At 45.2% G+C, this 27,186-nt stretch overlaps 1 protein-coding gene across 1 annotated transcript in view; it reads left to right on the top strand.

Annotated features, from left to right (window-relative positions):
- The window catches only part of TMEM132B (transmembrane protein 132B), a 222,238-nt gene that overhangs the window by 176,477 nt on the left and 18,575 nt on the right, over window positions 1-27,186 (top strand). Inside the window, exon 5 of the mRNA XM_039561156.1 lies at window positions 4,492-4,635. Coding sequence (XP_039417090.1) covers window positions 4,492-4,635 — 144 coding nt within the window. The remainder of the gene's footprint in view (window positions 1-4,491; window positions 4,636-27,186) is intronic.

The raw sequence follows: 27,186 nt of genomic DNA, 5'->3' as shown, positions 1-27,186 counted from the left end.
TTTCTCATGTTTCATAAACACATAATCCCAGCTGTCTGTGCTCGCCTTTGGGTGACAGAATGGTGTATCTTACCTGATATAATGGTGGGAAATAGAGATCGTTTTCTCACACCCAGGCTTCATTAATATGTATTGGAAACCCAAAATGGTATTCAGCCACGAGGGGGGAAAAGTACAGAACTGCTGTGGGTTATAATAATTTCAGCAAAGCATCTAATTTATATATTAAGCTTGCTTAATGGATTTATATTGCCTTGCTCTTTGATCTGAAGCAAAAGGTGGTGAATAATTTATCAAATAAAGAACCTCCCCTAGTCCAGCCCACACGTCACAATCTGCCCTGTAATTTACAATTTTTAAGAGATGCCATTTCCAGGCAGAAGAACTGGTTCCTAAAAGACTCCTTCTAATATTACAAATGTATTTTCGTGAGCTACACTCTGGGGAAAGAAATAATAATGAAGGAATGCAATTCTACAGACAAATGTTCCAGCTCTCTGCCTTCCTCACTAAAGACAGTCATTTCAGCTAAATGCCAAAAGGCATTTAACTGTAGCATTTGTCAGTGGAATAGGGCTGGCTTTAGGTTTCCCTCCTGATTTACAATTGAGTGTTTATTGGGTTTAGTGTACTGTAGCATGTTTTGTTAACCTCTAGAAAAACACAGGCAGCTCGTGCATTAATCACAGGGATGATATCTGTCACGGGAACCTGGGCTGGTGTGGGACTGCAGTGCCTGCCAGGCTTTGTGGGAAGGATGCTGGCTGCTCCCACAGGGGCAGCAATCAGGCACTGGGGTCTGGGTAACCTGGGCCCAGCTCCTGGCTCCTGAGGTGCTTTCTTGTGAGATGTATCATCTATGTCTCCATGTCTTTATTTTTCAACAACAGAGGGCGAAGAAGCTGCATGGTGTCAGCTCAAGGGAGCTGGGTGAGCTGCCATAGAGTCACCACCTGCCTAAGGAGCATTTAGGTCACTGTGGTGTTGTTTAAAGCGTAATTATTGGGAACTTTGTGCCTGGAGTTCCTCAGTTGATTTGTGCCTTCCCATTGGAGTCACTCCTCAGTAATCCCAGCTTCAGGCCACATCCATGGGTAACAGCAGTGTTTGCAGTCAAAGCTCTCTCATGACTCCTGACACCTCTCCCATTCACGTTGCCTCCCCATTTGTCCAAACCCACCAGTTGTCAAACATTTACTACGGCTGTGTGCAGCGTTTATTCATATTTAAATAAAGCCATTATCCTGGCCTTGAGTTTCAGTAGTTTTCAGCTCTTCCTCTTGAGTATTTCTCTCAGTAGTGCCATCTAATCAGCTTTAGGTTTTAATTAAACAGCTGTCATTTGCTTCCTAGTTCTGTTGCGACCTGATGTTGTATTAAATTTTAATTTAGCCTGGGCTGCATAAGAAGTAGATTCCTTCAGACAACAAAGAAATGCTATTAGCAGGTTACAGTTGTAATTAAGAAGAGCTCTGCTGAAGTGCTAATGCATTCAGGTACAGAGAGAGCTGGAGATAAACACACACATTATTATTTTTCAGGGATGGGGCCTGTGATACAAATGTGTAGCTCCCACCCCGGCTGCTGAGCTGAGGGTTTTGGTCAAAGTCTGACAGCTGAAACCCTCAACAAAAGAGATGGGAAAGGATTTCCAGCTTTTCACCTGGGACCTTGCAGTGCCCACAGTGAGAGGATTGTGCTGGTGGTCCTGGGTCTGATGTTTCACTGTGCCACGTGGGAGGACCTACCCATGTAAATCAACACAATGACCCCTCTCTACATTTCAGGTGCTGTTAGTAATCACCAGCACAGGTATCTAAAGTTTAGTAGCTCTTTTTCTGCAGTAAACCCTACTGTGGAAATGTAAACCAAGCTTTACAGAATTTACATGAAATGTTATGACTTGCTGAAGAAGCACTAAAAAGTCTGTTTATAAATCTACTGGACAGTCAATTAGTTCATATTTCTTCCTCAGAGGAAATACATTTTTGCAGTCTATAAATAGCCAGCTCTTAAAAAGGCCTTTACACAGCCTATTATATTTGTGTAACACTCAGTCCAGGCATCAGGCATCTGAAATATTGATTTCTCTGGTGGAATTGCAGGGTTTGTGAGGCTGCACCAGCTAATTAGCACGGTGGGTACCTGTATGTGCTGGGAAGCAGAGAAAGTTCAGGACAGTTGCGGTGCTTGTGCTTGTCTCATGCTATCTTCACTGGGAGTTTATGAAAGGAATGCAAATGCTTTTATAAACTTTGCATTGTCCTTCAGTGCATCAAAGTCTGACTGCAGCTTTGGCAGCTAAACAGCACTTAAGGGAGGCTGGAGGTTTGTTTGTGCTTTGCCACACACGACGGTCAACACCCGGGTGAGAGAACAAACAGCACAAAAAACTAACGAGAAGTAGATCAGGCCTGTTGAGCAGCTGGTTCCAAGTCCACCAAAGTCCAAAGAATCCTTTAATCCATGACTCGGTAGAGCTTTGGATCAGGCTGTGATTGCACACAAGCACTGCCTGCCTGACCTGGAGGAGTTCACAGCTGTGCTAACAGAGAGTTTGGAAGTGGAATTTGTTGTGTTTTCATTGTTTGTGACCTTGGCCAAAACAGGTTTTCCCCAAATGCACTGAAGGAGACCTGTTGTTGGTGAATGTTGGAGAACTGCTCCTTGAGAGCCTTTTGACACAGGACCACCAGGTCTTCATCAAACATCTGATATTTGATGGCTTAGTATATATGGGATATTTACAGTGGTGAAATATAACTACCTCTTCTCTGACTTGTGGATGAATTAGCTTCAGTTTCTCTTTGTCTGTCTTATAAAACCTTTTTCCACCTGAGGTGTACCTAAGTGCTTTCTTTCACCTGGCAGTACATTTTTTTTCTCAGCCTTGTTCAAATCTCAGTCTTTCTAAAGGATTTCCGGTTGTTTTTTCACACTTCCACTTCTGTCACATACTTCTCTCTTTGCCAGTGTCCCTCTCTCGTGGCTGGCAGCTGGTAATAAATGAGCCCATTCAGCAGAAACAAAAACTAGACAGTCATTTACTGTGTAAAACATCTGGTTTGTGCCTCGCAGAGAACAGAACAAAGCCTGTACTTATTTCCTGAGGTGTTCTTTGGAAAGGCATCTCTGCTCAGGATGACTCTTAAATCACATTGAAGTCTGAGTGTGAAGTTGAGCACGTCCTCTTAGTGCTGTTCTGACCAGAAATGGACTCGAGTGTGCGCTCGATGCTTTTCTGGGCTGTGGCTGCCCATAAACATCTCGTGGGCTCTCGGAGGTAGCTGCACTGCTGTTTTTAGTGCTCCAGCTCATTTAATTCAGGCCGCTTTTTGCAGAAGGTTCTGAATATTGATTAATAATACATCTTAGTTGCAAGTATTTATTGGTCTTCTCCAGCTGTCCTTAGCTTGTGGTCAATGCCCATTACTCTCTATCAATCTAGCCAGCAGCCAGAGCAAATGATAGTGAATATATCTCCCTATACAAGCTCCCATCAAATTTTTCACTAAAATCCATTTCTTCTTCCACCAATTCTAATAATGGAATTTAAAGTTAGATTAGTTCGAAGCAACTTTTTTATTCTCCCCCCAACCCCCCCCCCAACTGGCAAGCAATTAGTTTTATGGAAGTTGAAAAATGAAGAGGGGATTGATTCAGAGCAGTATTTCCTATCACAGGCTTTTTGAGATGGCCAGAATGAATTCCTGTGAAATCCCAGATCATTCCTTGCCCCACTTGTGTGTCAACTTTTGGGCTGGCAGTCAGCACTGCTTCTGCAAAAGCTGTTCCCCTCCAGTCTCTACCTGCTTATGCCAGGCAGGGGCCTCTGTAGCAACTCATTTGGAGTAATTAGTCAAACTGCAGCCATATGAGACACAGAGGAAGGCTGTGTTAATGGAGTCATTAGAGTGCCAGCACTGTGAATTCATCAGGATTACAGATAAATGTGGTTAAGCGTCTCTAGGTGGGATTTTGATGGGGAAAGACTAAAAAAGTTGTAGATGGATGCATAGTTTTTCTCATAATGTATTTATGGAAATAAATGGTCAACTCACAGCTCTGTTAGCTGGAGCAGTGGAGCAGTAAGGAAGAAATGCTGTTGTTGTAATGGTGGATAATCAGCTCCCAAATCACTGGCACGAACTGGGGCAAAGGAGTGGGAGGAGTTGCTGATGCCCTGGAGAGCCTACTGAGCAGGGCTGAGCTGCAGGCAGCCCTTAGTGCCTCATGGCCTTACAGATTGCATTGCCCTCAGCCAAACCTGTAAACGGGCTCAAAAAGAGTAAATCCACGTTTGTCGAAACAAGGACTTGTTGGTCCAGATGCAACTTCTGGCTTAGAAAGTTGCTAAAATATTGCAGGGAGTTTGAAGGGTGTGTGCGAGGGAGGGTCCCATCCTCGCGCCTGTCACTGTCATGATCCCTGTGGCATTCCTGTGGTGTTGTGCTCCTCTAACACCCATCCTGTGTTTGTGTGTGCACACAGGACACAGAGATCCTCAACACGGCCATCCTCACGGGCAGAATGGTGTCTGTGCCAGTCAAGGTCGTTGCCGTGCAGGAGGACGGATCCGTGGTCGACGTCTCGGACTCCACCGAGTGCAGATCTGCTGACGAAGACGTCGTAAAGGTGAGGCACCCACCTGAGCTGGAGAATGGGGTTTATACCCTTTTCCCCTCCAGCACCCCCATACTGGGATTTTCCATCAGCCAGCTGTTTCCCAGTGCTGGATGTTGCTGTGGTGGAGGGTGGCACCCACGGTGTGGTGAGGAGGGAGGTTCCAGAGGTCCTGCAGGGTCAGCACGGTCCCGTGGCTGATCCAGAGCTGTTTGTGCTGCTCTGTCCCATGGGCAGAAAGGGCCAGGGGGACTGGGAGAGCTGCCCAGGTGTTCCTCTGGTGGCCAGTGCTGATGAGAGCAAGGTGAGCTCCTTCCAGAGGGGTCTGTGTTCTCCTGTGGCTGTTCCGTGTCCATCGTTTCACAGCGATAATGCAGAATAACTGAACAGAGGGCAGGGAGGTTCCTTCATGCTCTGGCTGCATCGCCAGTCAAGAGTTTCTTAGAACTAAAGATTCGGAACTGTACCAACATCTGGAGGAGTGTGGCAGGAATGGAAAATAACAACAATATTGCAAAAATCTTAAAGTGAGAGCTGGGAGCTTTTAAACAATGCTGTGCTGGTTTTTTAGTGGTTTGTTTTTAGTGTTGCTTTTTTTTTTAAATGTTATGTTCAACTGGTTCTGTCTCCCTGACACTGTGATGAAAATTGTGTTAATGTGACTTTATCAAGACTCTGCCTGCCTGACTTCTGACACCATTGCATGGCTTTCAGCTTTTAGCTCATTATTATTATTTTTAGGCATAAAAGAGATGCTTTTGAATATCTTTAATGGATTAATTTGTTTTATTATGTGGTTTGGGTGTGTTCTTGTTTTAAGTGAACTTAAAAATTGACCACAGAGAATTTGGTATGGGATGGGGGTTTTTTTTGGTATTATTTATGGGTTCCATATTTTCCTTTATGTATCCATAGGGAAAGAAAAAAATCCCATTTTCTTTTTCTGGAAACCAAATTTCTTTGAAGGTCCTTCCCAGAGTAACATGGATGAATATCTTTGTTTATGACTACATTAATTGTCAAAGGAAAAGACTGCCTTGATAAATGTTGCTATTCTTTATTTTTTCTCTGTGCAGCATGCAGCTGTTATCTGGTTAGTGACTATTATTTATCTGTTGATAAATATGAACAATGAATTGTTCATATATAAACTCAAGCACCAAGTTGTACATCATAAATGTATTGCTGAGCCCGTCTTCTTTCTGTGCTTCAGAAAACCGGATCCAGATCTCAAAGATGCTGTGTGGGGACTTTTATTTCTATTAATTGAGTTTCTGGTGTTTCTAGGACTTGCTGTAGTTTGAGAATACTGGACTGAACCAGATAGGATTTGCACTGTAATTTTTATTTATTTATTTTTGGTAGTGACTTGATACAAATCAGGTCTTCATTTGCCTGCTTTATGAAATTATTTGGGTCTCAAATCACTGACAGAGGCAATGCCTCTGGGACCCTCTCCCAAACCTGGTACCTGTCTCTCTCATATTTTGACACAAGGAGAAAACCTGAGAAGTCTGAATGCGGTCTTTGTTGATATTGCCTCATCCTGGTGATATAAACCAGGAGTAATGTTATTTTCTGTGAAAACTGCAGCACACTTGCATGATTTCAGTCACAAATTACTGAGAGGGGCTCTCAGACCGAATGCTGTTCAGGCATAATTTTTTAACTGCAAATATATGTATTGGTTGCAAGATTGAATCCATTACAATTAATTAGCTGAGTTAAAATTTAGTACAGGGTTTATGTGCCTATATTTTTTCAGAAAAATGCATATTCCCTTTACAAGCCCCTTTGGTAAAGTCAATATTGACTTTGCTTCTGAATTTCTGTTGCCTTTTCCATGTAGGTTGTACTGCTAAACCCTCTAATGAGAGTTGTCAGGCATTTTGGATCTAATTGCCTTATCTTAAGCTTCTTTTCACTGTTAATTCTGCCTTTATTGTTTCTTTGTAATTGGTGACATATTCATATTCTTTTGGGCAGAGCAGAGTGTTGCATTCTTAACCTTTTATTTCCGTTTAATAGCTAATGATTTAATAGCCAATTAATGAGACAATTCTTTGATCACTGCTCTAACATCATTATTTTCAATTAAGACACAACGAAGTGAAGCTAGATTAAATAAAAACAGGCTTCCACCCAGGCTCTTATGTATTTATACAAAATGTGTTTCTCTGGGCAGGTGCCTCGGTACCACCTGACACTGCTCAGACATGGGCAGAGAGATAAGGGATGAACAAGTGATTGATTTGTATGCCAGAGATGTGAATCTTCCCTATTCTCACCATCTACCCCCTAACAGCTTAATGGCTTCCCAACGAGACAATATTTCAGTCCCTTTTTCCAAAGCCTCCCTAATTAGCGCTAAATATAATTAAACACACCCAGAGTTTTTCTGACCTTGAATTTTTCGACCTTAGCATGATATGATCCTCAAAGGAGTCTGCCAGCTGAGCTTGCTTTAGTTCATCCCAATCCCTGGTTCCTACAACCAGACCTAAACCCTAATACTGACCGACCCTTCCACTGGAACTGGCTGCCCTCTAAAATATTTTGATGGAAACATTCCTGTATGTCAATGAAAGTCATATGCTTATTCCATTATTTAAAAGGAACATTTAATGCTGTTGGCATTTGAGGGAAAAGATTGGCTTTATGATTAAGACACTGAAATGCTTCTCAGCATTCATTTCCATATCTCTTGCTGATTTCCTGTGTGACTGTGGGTAAATCACTCATTCCCCTTGGAATCTCGCTTCCTTATCTGCTAACAAGGCAGAGAAATACAGCCTTCTCCCCTCCTCCACCTGCATTATGTGGTTTCTAAATCTTCTATTGACTCTGAGTGGACAAAATCCTCATCTTCACTAGCACCTCATCAACTTCAGTGGTCTTTTGCCACAGACTTACTCTCTTGGAGGACTCCTCTCCCAGGGTCCTGCTTTTCCTTCGAAACCTAAATAAATACAACGGGCTGTGAAGCTGAAAAGAAAGAAATGGCGGAGACTTGGCAGAAGTTGATTACAGGAGGTTTATCGCAGAAGGAAATGTACCCTGAGGGGTTTTGGCATGGTCAGCCTGCAGTTAGAAGCTCCAGGCAAGGTTCATGCCCTCCTTTGTAAAAGTGCCTTTAAAAGCCTGAACCGCAGTAATTCCACATGAAGGAAAACGCTGAAAACTCTGTAGTTTCATGGTAGTTGTAAACATTGCCATCAGCATCAAGTGAAGAAATTCTAATGAGGACAGCTTCTTAGTGCAAATGTTTATCTCGGTGGTGTTCAAATGAAAGCGAGACAGTTGCCAATTAACTCATCCTTAGATTATTCATATTTCCATGTCCTTCACAAGTTACGCAGAAAGTGACTGATTGTTCCAAAATCTCTGCAGTCACTCAATGCCTCACACCATCGACTAATTTAGCCTAATTTTTGGGGGTTTTTGTAGGAGAAAAGGCCTTCAGTAGAACAGCAGAGAGTCAGGGGCCTCCCCCTGCCCATTTCTGCCCCCATGAGTGGCAATAGGAACAGGCTCCCCGTGCCCAGCAGAGGCACACGCTGAGAACAATGGTGTTCGATAGTACCCCGTGAACTCCATCTGTGCCAGAATGTGCCTTCCTCGTTATCTTGCTACAGGAAAGCTCTTCAATGAATTATTTTTCACCTTTTCATAATTTCCTGTCTAATTGTAATGAAAGTAAAACTCAAACCATTCCTGCCCTCTACTTTCCGAACACAAACCTTATCTTGAACCCTCCATAATTAATGGTAAAACAATAGAAGACCTAATTTTCCTGGCAGCAGCCAGCCAGGCTTTATCTAATGTGCAGAAAAAACAGTGTAACAAAGGCATGAAGGGTAATAGCTGAAATAGATTGAATCTGAGAAGAGTTTTTCCCTATTCCAGACAAAGCAGATGAGTGACTGAGGACCTTATCCAACAGCCCTGGGCACAGAGATCTCCAGCCTCAGCACAATAACTGCTACAGGGATCCACGGGGAAAAAACAAACAGGGAAACGGAAGGATACTGAGCTTCTCCAATTTAGATGATACTGAATTTTTGGGAACAATTCCTTGCTGTAGACTCACAGCACATTCTTAGGACAATTTACACAAAGGAGCGCCTGCCTGGAGTTGCTAAATACAACTATTTATGCAGCAGCTCTGAAAACAAAGCCAGAGCTTGTAATTTGCAAGTTCTGCAGCTGCTTTGCTATTAAAGTATGTGCTCAAGAATGTAATGGACTTGTACATAAAGTAGAGCTAATCTTGTTCCTCCATCTATCATATTTTTGAGTACCTATCACTGCATTACCTAAGAGCTTTATTTTGTGGTCGCTCGTGCAGAAATTACCTTCCTCCAGGAGGCCAAACTCTTTCTGGAAGCAGTGAAAATCCTCTCTGCTTGTTTATATGATGGATTTACTTTGGTGCCACTTGGCTTGTTGCACAATTAATTTTGAACTAGATCTTATTTCCTAAGTGATCATTTTCTTCAGAGAAGTGGTTCAGGATTGGCAGCCCTGGAGACGTGACAGCCCTGGAGCAGGGGCCAGGCTGGGGCTGTGTCACTAAAAAGCTTTTGAAGTGTGAGTGTTTAATTTGGTGAGTCCTTCTCCCCGTCCATCCTGTCCTTTTAATCTCACCTGATTAGTGCCAGTGAGTCAGTGCCACCAGCTCCGTGAGACCAGCTGTGAGCAGCCCCAGGTCACTGCCAGCTCCGTGCCCATCTGTCCCCGGGAGCTGGCAGGGAACGGGCTCTGCAGTGCAGGGCTCAGCCCCTGAAATAATGACTCCCCTGGTGCCTGGCAGGGGCAGGAGGTTTATGGCAGTGAAACATTCCTCAGCTCAGCAGGAGGATTACTTGGAAGGAGAGGAGTCTTTTTGGGACTGAGGACTTGTGGTTTACCTCTGTGCTTTACTCCAGACCTGCTCTGAGCTGCTGTCTGTGTCTCAGTAGTGCCATGGCGATGACAGGGACGCTCCTGGCTCAGGAGGATTTATTGGCAAGAAACAGTTGTCTTGTCTTAACATCTTGTCTTTTGTATCTGTAGACAGATATGCCTAAATTACAGCAATAATGAATTATCATCGAGCTGTTTGCAATTCATCACACTTAAAAATTAGAGCTTCTTAGGATTTCTGGTTATTTTGGACAAAATACCCCATTCTCTTTGTCCCCATGCAAAGTTCATCTTTATGAGTCATTAGAGATGGGCAGGAGAGTCCATCAGCTCTCTCTACAATATGTCTGCTGTTGAATTAAGGATTTTGCTCTTTGTTGGAATATCAGAGGTTCTGACATCCTGGTCACCAGATTCTGCTAATTAGTTTTCTATCTTGACAAAATATGATCAGAACAGAGGACCGCAGCCACTTACTGCATATTAAAGATTTAGCTTAACAGCCGCTCTTGTTACACAGCAACAGGTGGAAATCTATATTGTTTCAGGATGGTGCCAAGCTAAAACTTCGTGTTTAGAGTTATATTTGCACACAAACCAGCTCCATGTATAGCAATAATGATGCCAGAGAGGCAGTCTCACAAAATCACATATTGAGGAATTAATATTCTGTATACAGCACACGTTGTACACAGTTTATAGCAAAATATATGTGTGTGCCTTCCTGAAGCTATTTTTGAACACATGCAGTCTTCAAAGCCAGCTTGAGAAAAGAGTGTTTTGTCTGGGAGAAGGAGACGTTCAGAACAGACCACACCGACATGTGCAATTACACAGATTTCGGCAGAGATGCTTATGGTGTCTTCCAAGGCACCAGCTGCTACTTCAGAGGAAGAAAACAATTCTATGGCTTAGCATTTGGCTGCTCTGAGAGCAGAACTGCAAAGGGCATGGATCCCAGTCCTGGGAAACAATCATTACCAAACCATGGATTGCTTAGGATAAACTCTGAATATTTTATACTGAGAAATGCACAGAGTAAATAAACAACTCAGTCCAGGCTCAACAAATGCAGCAATAAGTAGCTGTTGTTGGGAGAAAATGACAAACTTTTGCAGGCTTTTTCTCCAGATTCTGTAGAAATTCATTAGAATCAATGCTAAACTCTGCTTTGTAAACCTTATTGTAGCTGGCGATTTAAATATTCTAATTGCAGCTATCTGAACCTCATGATTCTGAGGCTTTTATACCTCTTGAACTATCATTCTGGCTGGGCAAATTAATTCAGATTCCTGTTGTCATCAAAACCCCTGGGGCCAAGCTGTGCTCTCAGCTGAAGTCATGGGGGTGTTTGATAGGCACTGGAGTGACAGCGGCGTTACAGAGGGCAGGATTTGCTCTGTGTGAGACTTACAGCAGCCATTAGCTGTCAGCTCCAGGACGAGAGAAAAGTCTTTATCTGCTGCCCTCTCCCCTGATGTGAGAGCTGAGAGAACGGGACTGGGCAGCACACGGCGCTGCCTGGGTGGCAGAATCCCATCCTGACCCAGAGCAGGGGTTTGGGCAGCACCCATGAGTGTTAAAATGCACCCACAGCGCTGAATCCACCCACAGGTGGCTTCATTGCCACAGAACCTTGTGCTGAGGCAGCTCAGCAGCGATTTGCACTGGCAGCAGCCTAACCTTTGTGTTCCCCTGCTCCGTGGGTCACAGTGGATTTTGAAGGCAGCTTGGGTATTTATTTTTGTGGTTTAACTCACCCACACCTGTGTTTTAGTAAAGTGTTCTGAGATGCATCCCTTTGAGATACGGAATTGGAGTTGGAGATGTCAGAGGAGGCTGACACGGCACCATCATTTTGAAGTACAGTTAATTTATTTGGCAGAAGAAGCACCTACTGTTGACAGTAACCAGCTCCCTTTCTCCGCTGTGGGCAAAGGCAGGCTTTTTCTTGCTAGATTTTTAATTATTTATATTTTTGCATTCCCATTATACAGCACTGGAATTCAGAGTGAAAACTAGTTTGGTGTTCTTCATCGGATCAGGAACAGGAGGAGAAGTAACACATACCTTGGCAGATCTGTGCCTTTGTACATCAGGATTGGGGTGTGTGTGGGATTCTGGGGGGAATGGGGAAAACCCAGCCTTAAAGCAAGTAGTTAATGCTGGATTATTGAATCAGACAACTCATTAAATAAGGGTGGAAGAACAAAGTGAAGTTATAAATGGATTTCTTTTTCCATTTGCCTGAAGTGTGGAAGTGTCGCGCTGGGGTGTGGTTTTTCTCTTCTTAGGAGTAATTACACACTCCAGTGAGAGGCTCCCTCAGCTTCAGTGGGAGGAGGGGCTTCAGTGGTTAACTAAATATCAGGATTTAGCATTTTGTTTGCTGTTGTCAATTTTTAAAGTCTGACTTATACTCATGGCACTGTACCAAGATTTATTCCCACATTTAAGACTTCTTGAATTGCTAGAGTTGTTTTTGTGAGTCGAGCCAGGCTATTGGAGAATGGTCCAGGTATATCGTTAAAAATACCAAAAGTGTTAAGCAGGGATTAAGCTTTAAAGCTTGCATCTGTTCAACAAGAAGTTAAGGGGCAGATTTGGAACTCTGTGATGCTTGGCTGGGGAATTAAGCAGCTTTCCACCGAATTCACTATGAAAATGAGTCACTTTTTGTTAATATTAAGTTGTTGAATTTTACTCCTTTGATGAATTTCTCCTGAGGAAAAGCACTGGAAGTGCTCCATGATTCTAGAACAAATAGGCATCGTGCTTGTGTTCTGTTGAAGCAGTCAGCTCCCAGCCTGGGCTCTGGCAGTGCCATCTCCTGGAGCCCGGGCCCTGGAAAACAAACAGCAGCCTCAGTCGCCTTGGTTTTTCCAGACAGCTGATCAGCACTTTTATTTTACATTTGGTACAACTCTGTTCACAACTGAATGGCAAAAACTTGATTTCATTTAAAAATGTGGTAGTTTAGATTCAAAAGCAAATATATGGAACAAAACCAGAGTCTGTCAGCAAAAGGTGAGGTGCTAAAATGTTGGTACACACAAGGCCATAGGTACGGATATGGAGTCTGCTGGGCTGGAAGTTGCAACCTCCCCCAGACATAAGCCTGGCCCAAAATCCATTGTGGGCCAGAGGGGAATAATGAGCAGAGAGACCTGAACTGGTGCAAGTGTCAGGAAGGGGCTGTAAAATGAACATTTCCCTTCTTGGCAGAGGTTTGGGCGTTTATTTGCATGGACTGTTTGCGGAGTGCCCGCAGCGTGCTCAGCCCTGCGTGGCAGTGCTGTGCACACAGTGCCCACCCTGCAGCTCTCCCAGCTGCACAGGAGCTCCACGGGGCTGGCTGCAGTACAGACACGAGGGAGGAAATCCTTTCTTGAGTTACTTGTGCAAACACCCAGCGCAGCTCAGCAGCGCGGGCGGAGCAGCAGCTCTCAGGGCACGGAGATGGAGGTGGCCCAGCAGGACTGCCAGCAAGGGGAGCCCTTTGTTTGAGAGGCATTGCCACAAAAGAGAAGTTCCTAGCAGGAAATGCTAGCTCCTATTTATATAGTTTATTTATGTGTTCTTTCCCAATTGCTGCTCCTGAGATTACTGTTAGGATTTAATTTGCAGTCCCCCTCTGGTGGCTCTCAGGTATTCTTCTGAAAACGTAAGAGGAAATCCTTAAGACACACAGTTCTTCCTTAAAGGATTGCTTACAATCAGCATTATGCACTGCAGAGCCAAATTAATGTATGCCCTTCCTTATTGTTTTCCTTCTTAATTCATTTCTTTCCATAAAGGCTCAGCAAGCACCAATTTTCCAAGAGAGTTTTTAATTGCCTGAGCTCAGCATGATTACTGTCTCGCAATCTAGTTGCCATTTGATGCAATCAGTATTTCAGAATACAATAATCTTTTTTTCCCCCCAAAACTGACTGTTGCATGGCCAGCTGATAACACTTGGCTGCAAAGAAACACGAAATACTTGCAGTGCTGTGGGAGAGAATATAACCTGTGATTACGAGGTCTTCCCCAGCCAAGTGCATGGAGGTGATGTGAAACACTTTTGTAAGATGGGGCACAAAGAAATTTATTATTCCAATGCTAAGAGCACAGGCTGGGGAGGCAGAGAGGGAAGGAAGGGGAAGATGGGAACGCGGCATGCTGAAGTGTTTCTTACTGCTGGAATGTTTGCTTTGAAAGGGCCTTTCAAGAGTTCTGGAGTTGCCAGGGGAGATTTTCTCTCCACAGCTTTTATTGCCACCCCACAAATAAAAGATTTCAATACACCCATACTGGAAAACTGCAGACTTAAATAGTTCCTGCCACACAGAAGCTGGAGACTTTTAGATTTCCCCAACCTGCCGTGAGTTTAGCATGAGAGATTATCAGAGTGAAATGAGAAAATCCTTCCTTGGAGCGAATGCTTCATTGCTGTGTTTTTAAGCACATTTTGTGCACTATAAATGCCAAGTAAATGATTTCAAAATTGCTAAGTGAAGATGAGGATCTGAGTACAAAAAAGCAGGGGCAAAGGGACACTGAAGCAAGGGAAGTGTAGAAGGGAAACAGCAGCTGCAAAAACGGGGCTGTATCCTTGGAGCAGAGTTGTGTCTCCTCCTTACAGCCCACCCTGCAGCACCCCCAGAGTCACCCTGCTCCTGCAGAGCACCAGCGGTGCCTTTTGGTCTCTTTCTGAAAGGTGACACTGGGAGGAACCCAGAGGGGCACAGCTGGATCCTGATTGCACATAACCCTGGGGAGATGGGGAGGGTCCAGCCAGACCCTGAGACACCGGGAGGCTTCTCCCGTGTGCTGTTCCTGAGCAAAGTGAAAGCCCAGGGTGCGTGGCTGTTCCCCAGCTCTGGCTGGGGACACCACGCCACTGGAATTGTTTAAGTTGCAGCTTGCTTGTGCTTTGCAGTGCTGTTGGTGAGTTTGAAGCCTCACAGCCAGCCATTTGCTAAGACCTTCTGTTCCTCACTAACTTGACAGTGGGGCTTGTTTAATCGCCTTCTGTTATTATTGATATTTTCATCTTGTGTAACCAATTCTGCTGAGGAATAATATATTATTGCCAACTTTGATCCCCTTAACTCTTGTAAGAAGATGCCTCCAGCTTTGGCCCATTTGAGGAATGCACAGATGGTTTTGTACAGGAGTGTGGCTCCTTGGGGAAGGCTGCTGACCTTGTGTGAGTAAGGGCTCCTCTTCAGTGAGACTGAAGAGATCCTGGAGGGGGCTGCTGCTGCCTTTCAAACAATTATTTTTCTGTCTGTCACTGGGACTTCAGGAGAGCTGCAGCAAGCTCAGGGAAAAGCCTGGGGTACCTGAAAATGAAGGTGATTCTAAATAAAGAAGGCTGGGATGAGACAGGCAAGAAGAGAAATAAGGAAAAGAAACATAAAGTATCCTGAAAAGCAGGAACTCTACTGGAGCAGCTCATCCCTTTCTAACTCCCTAACTCAGAACGCTGGTGCAACCTTTCCTAAGCCCTTGGCTGTAGCTGCAGGCACCGTGCATGTGCTGCTCTCCAAGGAGCAGGAGATGCCTTTGAGTACAATCTGTCACAACCAGGGTGGCTGTTTGACCTCGTAAGAAATGGATCCTTTGCACAAAATCCTTTCCATGGCTTCTTGAGGCTCTTGGAAGCTCCTTTCAGGTACTGCCAGGTGTGTGAGATGCACCCTCAAAGTGCCAGTGTGTTTTCCAGCCAGCAGCTCCTGAGGAGCACGGGAGCACAGAATGAGCTTTGGTTATTCTGCTCTGAGTAAAATATTGTCTGCATAATCCCCCTGAACCTGAGCATGTAGCCAGAGATGAGGTGCACCATGGATGGGCATTGGAAGGCAGAATCCATCTGCATGAGAATGGCCCCAAATGCTGAATCAGTAAGTGCAGATGCCCTGCACTGAACACAAGCTGACTGAGGACTGGTGACCTTCACCAGCTGCAGGGGCTGCACTGTTGGGCAACAGTGAAGGCAGCAAAGTGGTGAAAAACAAACATCTCCCTGCCACAAAGAAGGGTTCTCTCTCAAGTGAAATCAATAGGGCTGCATCTCTGACTTGCATAAAACATGAGCCTTTAATAGAGTTATTCCTGAGAACATGAGCTGATAGCTCTGGTCACCACAAACTGACTTCAGAGCTGCCTGCTGCAGGGGGTGTCGTGCCATAAAGATGAGACTATTGGCAGGCAGAGAGAATTTCCTTAAAACTCCTGAGCTCTCCTTGAAGTCCTGGGAAGAATATGACATTATCTCAGAATAAGGTGAATGGACAGCAAAAGATGTATGGGTTTTGGCAGCAATCGTGATTAAATTCCCAAACAAAACTTCACCAAACCCTCCTTTTCCACAGAAGTAGGAGATCAAGGCAAGAAACTATTTGAAGATTTAAGGATGAAATAGGAAGTGAAGCTGCAGAGGAGGAGATGACAGCTGTCCTACCACAGCCTCCAAAGTGCACCTGCAGCACAAACATTGGGGAAAAAAATCCATGTGATGTCAGCTGAGAAGCCACTATTAAGAAAAACTTAAAAGAAGCGAGAGAGCATGAGTTCCTGAAAGAAAATAAAGGCAAAATCTATTCAGCCTTCAGTGCTGATTGCACAGAGTATAAAAGCGCAGTGCAGCACCTGCTACCCTGCAGTGGGGATGCCTGGGATGCAAATGTTGCACAGGACTTGTGTTCTGCTGGGGCAGAAATGTGACAGTCCCAGCACTGGTTTGCACTGTCTCAGTTCGGTTTGGAGGGATGGAGGAGGAAGTGTCTCCAGAGAACAGCAGTGAAAAATTGTGCATTAATTAAGAAATCGAATCTGTTCCTCACATTAATTCGTTCTTTTGTAGCTCTAGCAAGTCAGAGATGAAAGTAAGAGAGGGGCCTAGGATTTCATGGGAAAGTAATTTCTGTATCTGTGCATGGAATATTCACATCTGGATTGCACCTCTGTGGTTGTTCTCTGATCATGTCCCTCTGAGCAAAGCCTCTTGGGCCTGCCAATGTGACAAAAATTCGTATAAAATCTCTGCTACTTTAACCAGTTTGGGTGGCACCCACAGCAAAGAATTCACCTTGGGCTAATGGACCCAAGCCTGCAGTACCTGGAAAATGGTAACCCATTTTTACCCAGGTCCAAGCTGACCAATGTCCAGCTCATTCAGGTACCTTTGCTGGTGCTCTCAGCCTTCTCTGTGTTCTGCTTTCCTGGCTGCTTTGTTTTCATTTTGCTTTCTCTGCCTCTTCTTCTAGGCATTTCTAACATAGGCTTTTCCTATGTGTTTTCCTAGGGATTGTAAATGACATCATTTCCTTTCCAGACACAATCTCTTTGTGTGGCACCTGTAGGTTTTTCTAGTTAGGAAAGAGAACTCATAATTTCTAGTAAAAGAGCCAGATTCATCCACTTTTGGTGATTCCAAGGACATATTTTTATGTCGCACATAGCTTTTACATAAACTTCTCTTGTGATGAAGCAAAGAGAAGGTAGAAACCTTTTCCCACTGTTCCCACGTTTTTCTGTTCTTTCACTGTGGCATGTTTTTCTGTATCCACACAGACCTAAGGGAAGATGTTGAAAAACAAATGAAAAGAGAAAACCCCTAAAGTGCAACAGAAGACTTACGGCAGCACTCTGCAGTTTGTCACTTCCCTTCCATGCATGAGTGGGAATGGTTGTTTTTGCCCAGATTCGAGGGGGAAACTGAAGAACTTTACAGATCTGTCTTGGCATTTAGACAGGGTTCATACAAATCCATGGCTGAGGCTGGGGATGGCAGATAGACTGACAGATAGGGAGGCCAACTCATTTGTAGCTGGATTTGAACAGGGTGTTATTTGATGAGAGAGAAGCCCAGTCCACCCGTGTTATGCAGGCTTTGGATCAAAAATGACCCAGCGAAGAGGACAGTGGAGGAGTCAGGTAGCTCTGCACTGATTTTTCTGATAATTCAATCACTGCCTTTAAGGGAAAGTCAATAGCAAAGTATTTATTTCAATAAGTCATGGTTTCTGAAGAGCTCTGTGAAAAAAGGCAAATTTTGTGTCATCCAGAATGTGGCATTTTGACATTTTTCTCACAGTGATTCGTGGTTTTTAAAAATTCTCCTCGAAAGAGGAAAATTGTGTGGTGTCTTTTGTTTTCTGCAGACCCTCATAGCCCTGAGGTCTGCAACCTCCAGCAGAATCATTTTGCTGTGATTTTGGGAGTTCTGGACCTGCCACCCCTGTGCTGCCAGTGCAGGACCACCTGCCCAGAGGCCACACATGTCCCTCTGAGCCACCCATGGTGTGTCCTCAGGGCTCCTCTTCTGCTTGAGGGGTTTGATAGGCTGTGTTCCCTTCTTGGGAAAAAGAAGGATTGTGCCAGTTAATTCTTTTGTAAAATACGCTGGGATGACTTGCAGAGAACCTCCAGAGAAACGTAAGCACTGCTCGGTGACTCGTGGCGGGTGCGTGGGGCTGGATCCGTGGGTTTGGGCAGCAGTGTGCAGGGACAGCTGTCGTACTTGGCAAGGCCATTTCCCCAACACTGTCCCCTGCCCGTGGTGCAAGGCACCTAAAGGTCGGCAGCTGCAGCCTGTCACTGCAGGAGGAAATAAAGGTGGGAGGTGGGAGGAGGTGTCAGTGTCCCCTCACTCTTGCAGGCCTTCGCGACGGAGGCACACACAGCATCGGTGCACGGCGGTGACAGAACATTCCCTTCTCCAGTGCAGCTTATTCGCTGCTGTCAGTGCAGCAGCCAAACATTTGTATTACAATTGCAGCAGGCATTTGTAATTACGCCTGTATAATTACATTTATAATTATAAATATATGTAATTATAAATAATTGTTTGTAATTATTAAAATATTCTGCTCCGCAGAGGCCGGGATGTGCTTCTTTGACCCTTGTTGGAGTTTGGATTTACTGACACAATGAAAGTGAGAGAACAGAGAGAGCAGAGCAGAGGTCACCCTGAGCTTTGTCCTCAAATGGGGCTGTTCCTGCAGGATTTGTTCTGTTCCACTCTCTGCTCCTTCCAGCCTCAAAGGGACATTTCACTCCTCTCCTGCTCCAGGTGCAGAACACAAAGGCAGCTGCTGGCGTGAGCAGATCAGATTTTCCATATTTTTGATACATGGGGACTTTTTCTTTCCAGTGCTCTCGTCCAAAGGAGCTCCCTGTGTTTCCCTGAGTACCCAGGAATATTCTCTGTGGTGCTGTCCTTGGAGCACAGCTCGGGGCAGGCACTGAGGATGTGGCCTGGCACAGGCCAGTGGGAAACTCCCAGAGCCCTTTTCTGAGCAGGGAGCCTCTCCTAAAGCTGATCTTCTGTGCCATCGTGCATTAGATGAACAAGACAGTCCAGTATAGTCCAGTCTCATAGGACCAGAGAAGAAAAGTAATTTCTTAGGTAAAGACTCTTGACATTCTCTCCAAATAGTTCTATTGAAGCATTTGGCTGAATGAATGCAGTTTAAGGGCTGCTTTTGTTGGCTCTCTGAATGTCCCATTTTTCCTTTTTTAATTAATGAATTATTTGTTGCTCAGAGACTGAAAACTAACTGGGAACACTTATGAATGTCGATGCAGCACTGTCTAGGCGTAGGACCAGAGTTTTCTTTACAAACCAGAAGTGTGCTGCTGTGTATTTAAGAGCTTTATGGGGATTTTTTCTGCTTTTCTGTTGATCCTTTGGGGTAAGGATGGTGTATCCTTGTGTTACTGGGACAAGATTAAGGGCTAGATTAGTGTGGCAAATATTCATGACTTAAGACATTCCTCTTAATACTGTTAAGCTCCCAAGCTTTACAGCTTGTCTGTCTGGTCTTGGGGGCTTTGCAGTGTTGTTGTTGTTGCCATCTATTCCCATGGCATCCCTAGGGAAGGGATGCACTGTCCCAGGGTGGGAGGAACAGCGCGTGGGGCTCCTTTTCCTTGAGGATTAATCCAGGAGCAGCACAGGGGCTCGATGGGCACTGGCCCTGCTGTAGCAGCCTCCTCTTTGCTCCACATGCAGCTGGGGGATGCTGAGTGGCCGCTGTCCTGCACCAGGGCTCTGCACCCTCGGTGGCCTTGAGCTTTCTGCACTCCGTGTTGTCACACCTGTGGAATATTTGCATTCCCCAGGAAGGCTGAGAAGCCAGCAGGCACAGAAGGGTGGGTTGGCTTCAGCAGGTACAGCGGATCTGCTGGGTTTGCTCAAGTACGCAGTCTGTAGAAAACCCTGTTTCTACAGTGGAAAAATTGAAGGATACGCAATACATGAAATCGAATGAATATGCATGTAATTGTTTCTTTTTCTTTAATTTCATGGAGCCTTAGGTCTTAAATTTCAGTCACAGGGATTAGAGCCATGAATCATGAACACTAAGTTTACTTAGTGCTCAGAAAATTACTTTTAAAGCCCATTATTTTATAAAGAACGTTACATCTGATGCTGCCTGAATATTTTCCCCTCTTGCTTTTCTCACCTAGGTGCAAATTATTCTGTCAGTTTATAGCCCCATTTGTGAGAGCAACTCAAGTGGGGGGAAAAACCCACCTTAGCTTATAGCCCAAACATATGTGTTATTTTCACCTAATTAACAGCTTTTACAGAGCAGGTTCAGTGTTTGCAATTAGATGGGTGCAAGAAAGAGCTGGTACCATCTGCTGGGGTTTCACCAGATAAACAGCTCCTAAGCCCTTCTGGGATAGCAGCTGATGAATATGAAGAATGTGGATGTTTACATAAACTAACAAGTGCTGGTAATGCCTAATCTGTAGAAGTGGAAGGATCAAATATTTAAGCAAATCCACCTCAGAGGAGCCGGTGCTTGGAATTTGTGCTGGCGAGAGATCCCTTATCTCAGGGCAGAGAATGAAGATGTCTGTCTGGAGATAAGCAGGCCTGGCTGGGAAGGATGCTGGCCCAGGAGAGGCACTGCATCATGGTGACAAGGCAAGCAGGAGCCTGGCTGACTTGCATACGAGATTACTCTAAAGAAACAGAAACTCGTGGAGCGAGAATGGGACTGACATGATTTCGATCACAAGTGGATAAGAAAGAAAGGAGATCCTGCTCTAAGCTCTGCTCCATGTGTTCTCATTATCAACAAAAGTAGTGACTGAATGGGAAAAAAAAAGCATTCCTGAAGCTTTCCCCAAACACAAACTGTGCCGAGATTGAAATGAGCTTGAAGCACACAAATTAAGTTTCATGTGCACCTGCTCTGCTGCATCCTGGCAGTGGAACTGCTGCTCTATCAAGGGATAATTGCAGTTTGTCCAAACAACTTGAAGTACGACATACCAAAGAACTTGAGCCTCCAAAAGCACACTGCCTACAAGTCTTTGTTCCAAGCTTGTGTCACAGTTGGCTGTCACTGCGTTACAATAGACAGTGAAGTCCTCACAGCCTTGAAAACTCCTGGTTTGGGGCCAGTAAAGCAGTAGAAAGTCTCTCACTTCAACAAGGGTTGGATCAAGTTTCCAAAGGCTGTATCCCCTCCCAGTTCCATCCCGTTTCTCTTTCACACATCAAAGCCGATTCCCATCTTGTTCCCAACCCACTGCAGAATGCCTGAGCTCAGACCCACAGCAGCACAGCCACCGCTGTCATTTAGTTATTGGCATCAAGCAGCATTCCTTCTCCTGCAGGGGAGGTGACATTCCTGGGGGACCAACCACTGCCTGTTCCAGGTGCCGTGAGCAAAGGCATTCTCTTATCCTCCAAAGACACCAGCATCTTAACGTGGCCATGGATTTAACCCAATGAAGATGATCTCTCTTTCTCAGTCTGCACAGGGTGATGATAAATCAGTGGGCAGAGCAGAAACAGTAACTTTCAATTCCAACAGAATTCCTCAACTTGTTTCTTTTTTGTAGAAAAAGTGCAATTAAAAGCTCAGCTGATGGGTAAAGGACCTCATTATGTGAAGCAGAGAACATTTTGGCAGCCCCCATGTACTGCTTTAGCTGCCCCCTACTTGTTTTCAGTATTTCCTCTCCATAATCAATAAGGAGGAAACACTGGAGCATCTGCCCTCGCTCCGCTGCTGTGGGTGCTCAGTGATTGTTGCTGAGCTGGAATTCAGCAGCAGGCTGGAGTCTGAGCACACACCCACCTTCCCTGGCCCTCCCCTCTCAACCTGTGCCCCCACCAGACTTCTCCTCTGCAGCAGGAACGCCCCTGCACGATGCCAGGCAGGGAATGGGAGCAGCTGCTCTGCACCTGGGACTGGAATCCTGGCACATCTCATGTGTTGTTTAATAATTTTGCACAGATCAACAGTTTTTGAATAGTGCACACTTCATTCTGTTCAGCAGGTTTTTAAACTCTATCGTGCATTCATGGATCACTGCACCTTCTCTAAGCCTCAGCAATTGTCTGCATTGTTAAACCAAAATGTTAATGCCTGCCATGCTGTCCTTCCCTCTAGTTCAGTGCGTCTCAGTGGGGGTTAAATGCTTAAACTGCTCTAAAACTTTAACACCCATTCACATCATCACCAGCTATACCTGGGCTCATCTCCCTCCTCCCTCAGTTTCCTGCTTCTCTTCCTCAGCTGTGTGAAACAGTGACCCATGGAGAAAAGGAGCTGCGGCTTCTTCACCACAACGCCGAGGTGTCGGTGACCCTGTGCTGCTCAGACGGTCCCGCAGCGTCCGCATGGAGCTCTGTGTAACTGCTGCTCCCCCTCCACAAACCCATTGCTCAGACCACCGTGGTTTTCTGGTCTCTTGAACACGCAGCACTTCAGTAAATTATCTGGTTTTCCAGATCTGTGCTTTCCTGGATGAAGGATTTTCCTTTCAATCTTGCTTCTAACTCCTCCTCGTTACAGTGAGGCCTGAGTGTAAATCCCAGATTGGATTTTGTACCCCTGCCAGAAGTGCTCTTCAGGACAGGCCCTGTCTGGCACACACAGTTACGGTGTTGTTACTGTCTGTATCTGTGATGTTCCTGCAGCTCACTGCAGCCATGGGGGTTATTTTGGGGGCTTTAGACTGGGTCTGTGTTGGGCTGTGTGCTCCCTCTAACTCCTGTCAGGGCAAGCAGTTGCCAGGCTGTGCTTCTGTCTCTAATGAGAGACACTCAGCATCCAGATAATGGGTTTTGGATCTCCTGCTTTAGTCCTTTACAACAATAAAGCTAGGAAGAAAGACCATTACAAAATGAGGATTTCAAAATGGCCTGGACTTCCCAATGGGTTTGATTGTGTAGTTTTGGAAGTGCCTGCTAACCAGGGAAACTCTGGCCTCTGATGCTGGATCATCCTCCACTTGATTTGTTTGGATTCACTTCAGCAGTTTTAAGATCAAGCCTTTGGGTAATTAAAAAAAGAGCAGATGTATCTGAAAATAATCAACCCAAACACAGCCCTCTTCCTGTGACAGATGATGTGGCCAGCCAGTTTTTACAGGATACCACAGTGCTGACGGGGCTGAACAAACTCCCCTGCCTCCATCCAAATTTCTTGTTTCAGTGTGAAGTATGTGATTTAATTCTTGGTAGATGTTGCAATTAAAGACCACTTAGGATGAAGAGCATTGGAACTGCTTCAGGCTCACCTTGACATATCTCATTTTCTGCCTTTTCTCCAGTGAAAGCTGGTGGTAGAGAGGGGGAAATCAGGCTAATCCTGTTTGTAAGTGTAGCTGTTGGACTGCACTGAGTCGGGCAGTTTGTATCCTGTTTCTGTGTAACGTTATTATTCAATGATAAGATGAAAAACAAACACAGATCGAACACATGGGATGGGGAATACTCGACTTAAACTCTTGCTATTGTTTCTAAGTAGGAAACAAACCTTAGAATATATCTCAGGGGATTCCTAAAGCCAACACTTCTATCTGAAACTACAGCAGCTATTCCAGAGAACAGTACTTGGAGAACTGATTTGCCAATAAAAACAAATTAACGGGAAAAGGATGTTTCAAAAATGACACTTCCAAGACTATTCTGCACATGTGGAAGATTAAAAGGGAATAAAACCTCTTGTTTTATTAGTTTAAATTCCAGCATCTTGTCATTTGCTATCCTTTACTCTATATATTCTTAATCTACCATTTGCCTCAAATTGCTTGCAGACAATATCTGCAGACCCCAGTGCACAAGATGAGCTGGGGCAGGGGGAGGAAGAACTATTGTGAGAATTGTCTGCATGGAAAAATCTGTGCTTGTGGAAGAGGCTGAAATAGATCCTTGTGAGGCCTGGCAGGCCACATCCAGGGCTTTGATCCTCACAGTTTGCGAGGGGCACTGGACCCAGGACTCGGTGTGAGGGGCATGGGGCATGCGCAGAGGTGCCAGGGCAAGGGCAATGCCTCCTCAGCACACGGTGCCCCTCACCTGGCTGGATCCTGGTGGGCTCTGGGAGCCCCACACGCTCTGAGCCACCCGTGCAGGTGGGACAGGAGCCCCAGGGCTCAGCCCAAGGAGCCCCAGCAGGTGACAACAGCACAGGGTGGGACAGTGCACTGGCACTGCCACACACACCCAAAAGGGGACAATATGTTTGTCATCTGTGGGCAGAACTGTAATTCAAACGTGGCCAATTAGCTTTAACTTTAAAAGGATAACAAAATCTAATGAAAAACTCTGATTGTATCACTCGACACAGGAGTATGGGCAAATCCTGTGCACTGGCTAATTGTCATGTCGTGACATAACACAAGCTGCAGCCAAAACAAGAAGCCTGGCAGTTCCTAGACTGACTGCTGTCAGGCATCATTCTGAATTTAAATAAACCCAGCATTTCTTATGAGGCACATTCTTCTGCCCCTTGCTGGTTTAGGAGAGACTGCAGCAATATCTTCAGGTGCAGAAGGGGCAGGAGCAGGGAAGGCATGGGGGTACCAGCTGTTTGATAGAGGGAGAAATAAAAGGATGGGAAGAATGATGTTTATTTTTGTCTTCAACTATTACTCAAACACTAAGACTCAGGCTGAGAAAGTGATTTCAGAGACTGTGCTTCTAAAGCAAATGTAGCAAAAATAAAAATAAAATAGAAAATTATCCAAACCAGAAAAAAATATGATCCAGCCACGCTACAGCCTTATGAAAAGATGCAAGAGGCAAAAGATAAATACAGTGAAAGGGTTTGAAGGAGCAAGCAAGTAGCTCAGCAAGTCCTTCCTAATGTGGTAACAACAATGTCAGGAACAATGCCACAGAAAAGGTGGAAAAGGCAGCATTCAGGAAATACCACAAAATTACAGCTGTGAGATTATTATGAGAAGGAGCCATTCACTCTCAGCACTGGTCTCCATAATCTTGTCACAATTGTTCTCTTTATAGCCTCAGCCACTAATGACCCTTTGCATCCCCACACTTTGGCTGCAGAGCATCGCTGTGCTCTGCTCCTCCTGCCCTGCCCTGAACATCGCAGCTTCCAGGCCAGTCACTCCTGCCCCTGTTTCCACAGAGCCCTGCTGGGTGGGCAGGTGTGCAGAGGATGCAGGTGGCTGCAGCCAGACCCGCTCTGGGCTCTGCCTCCTGGGCTGGGCATCAGAAATGGCTCTGTCAGGCAGGCACTGGAATGAGACAAGTCAGGGTTACAGCACTGAGGGCTGCACGCCCATCCCATTAAACTCAGGTATTTTTAAAGACAAGTAGATCTTGACTCCAAGCAAAAAACTCCTCTTGTAAATCCAGTGTTTCTGAAGTGCTGGTGAAGGCTCTTGTGGCAGCAAGTGTAACAAGGACCTCTTTTCAAGGGTGAATTTGAGCTTCAAATTTAAATCACTCAGGGACCTGACTGGGTAACCAAATGGCTGTGTCTTTCAGCTCAAAAGATGCTGTGTTAGACCAAATTTTGATACACATCGTGTATGCCTCAGTTTTCTTTAAATGGGTTGTGAAATACCACCATCCCTTTGGGGTTTGTGTGTCAAAAATCCACAGAAGAAAAGTGCCACAAGACAGCTTTGCACTGTGCTTGGTCTCACACTTACATCCGCTTAGTCACTGGTGCTTTGCACTGCATTAACCAGAATTCCTTCCTTTGGGAAGGAGTTTTTCCTTTATAATTCATTATCCGTGTCCATACACAGCGTATGTAAATATCAGTGAGAAGTGTTTGGCTGAAGGTGAAAAAAGATGAACTTGGAGATGAGGTGGAGGCTGGGAATGCCCTGAAGAGCTGCTGGCAGGAGATGGATGCCCCTGTGGCCGGGTCTCTGCTGAAGCATCTTGCTCTCTCCCCCCCCACAAAAGTGTGGAGAAAAATGGTTGTGCCAAGCAGGGTTTCAGCCTGACCAAAAAACTCCCGAACAGTAAACAGCCACAAGGGCTGTGACTGTTTTCTGTCTCATGAGGTCTTCTTACAAGCTGACTTGCAGGTCAAGAGTGAGGTATGAGCTTGGGAACTGACCCTGCATGCAAAGATGAGCCACAAGCAGCACTGGTTGTTTTCCTGTCAGTTCATATTCCCTCTGTTTTACCTGCTCACCCAAAGGGTGCATAAACCTTTGTGATCTGAACATCAAATGGTTTCCCAGTTACTCCTCCTGAACTGCTATCTACTTCTGTTCTGGATTAGCCTAAAATGAGGAGGCTGTGACAGACTCTACAGGGCAAATTGTGCTTTTTTACAATTACTGGTGGGGATTGGAGCCAACCACCTGCTTCAAAGCCCAGAGAGGTTAATTGCAGCTCTCTTTCTCTTGACCTGCATATGGGAGCACATCGTGGCTGGCCCGCTCCCCTGCAAACTGTCTCAAACAGCACTTTCTGGTGCTGTCAGGCAGCTGACAATGGATGGTGACAGACTGCTTTAAACAGCCTGGCTCCGTGCATTTTAGATGAGAGGGTGGCATTCTAAGCTTTTGCTGATTCTTCTCACTGTGTAGTGTTTGCAAGAGAGATTTAAGAGTCTTTTCCCTCTTTGTTCCCTCAGAAGCAGCAGCTCAAAAGAATTCTGTGTTAAGTCACCTGCTAAGGCAGCTCTGCCCATGGCAAACCCATGGACGCTCTGCTGGGAACAGGCAGGCCCTCCCCACACCCCAGCAGCCCTTGGACAAGCTGCCCTTCCAGCAGCATCACCAGCCAGCTCTGACAGTCAGAGTGTGGCTGGAAAAGCATGGAGGGGACTAAAAGGGGAGAAAGAGCAGGGGCACATTGCTGGAGGCCACTGGCCAGAGAGGACAGCTGGCACCGAGTCCCCAAGGCTCAGCGGGTGTTTCATTCCCTCTTCAGAGCAGTGTCCCATGGTGCTGGCATGGAATCACAGCTCCCATGATGGAATCAGTTCTTTGTCCTGGGTCTGTAGCGGGTCCCAAGTGAAACAGGAGTGCTGGACATTTTCTATCCATGCACAGGTTTCTCATTTCCTTCCGATGAGCCAAATCTACTTTCTAGTACCAAGTGTAGTAAGGTTAGTGAAGGAAACATGGCAGTAATTAAATATGTGTGAGTGAAATAGAGGCTTCCTCATGTGAGCTTTAGTCTGTCCTACTTTATCATGGGATTCAGCTGGATTTCCCTTTGCATTATCTGGTATGCTTGTACCTAATAGAGTAAACCCAAATTCCAGCTAGAGAACTGAAACGACAATGGCTCTCTTCAAGTTTTCTTATCCAGGTTGCATTATTTTCTGGAAGATACACTTCAGTGAATCCTGGGCTCTAAACAATACACAAGACCACAGGGTGAACTGTAGCATAGTTATATATCCTGCTTTGTACTTA

This window comes from Corvus cornix, chromosome 15 (genome assembly GCF_000738735.6).
Source record: "Corvus cornix cornix isolate S_Up_H32 chromosome 15, ASM73873v5, whole genome shotgun sequence".
Lineage (NCBI taxonomy): Eukaryota > Metazoa > Chordata > Aves > Passeriformes > Corvidae > Corvus > Corvus cornix.
Note: the sequence above shows the minus strand (reverse complement) of the source record. Positions and strands in the feature narration are given on the sequence as shown.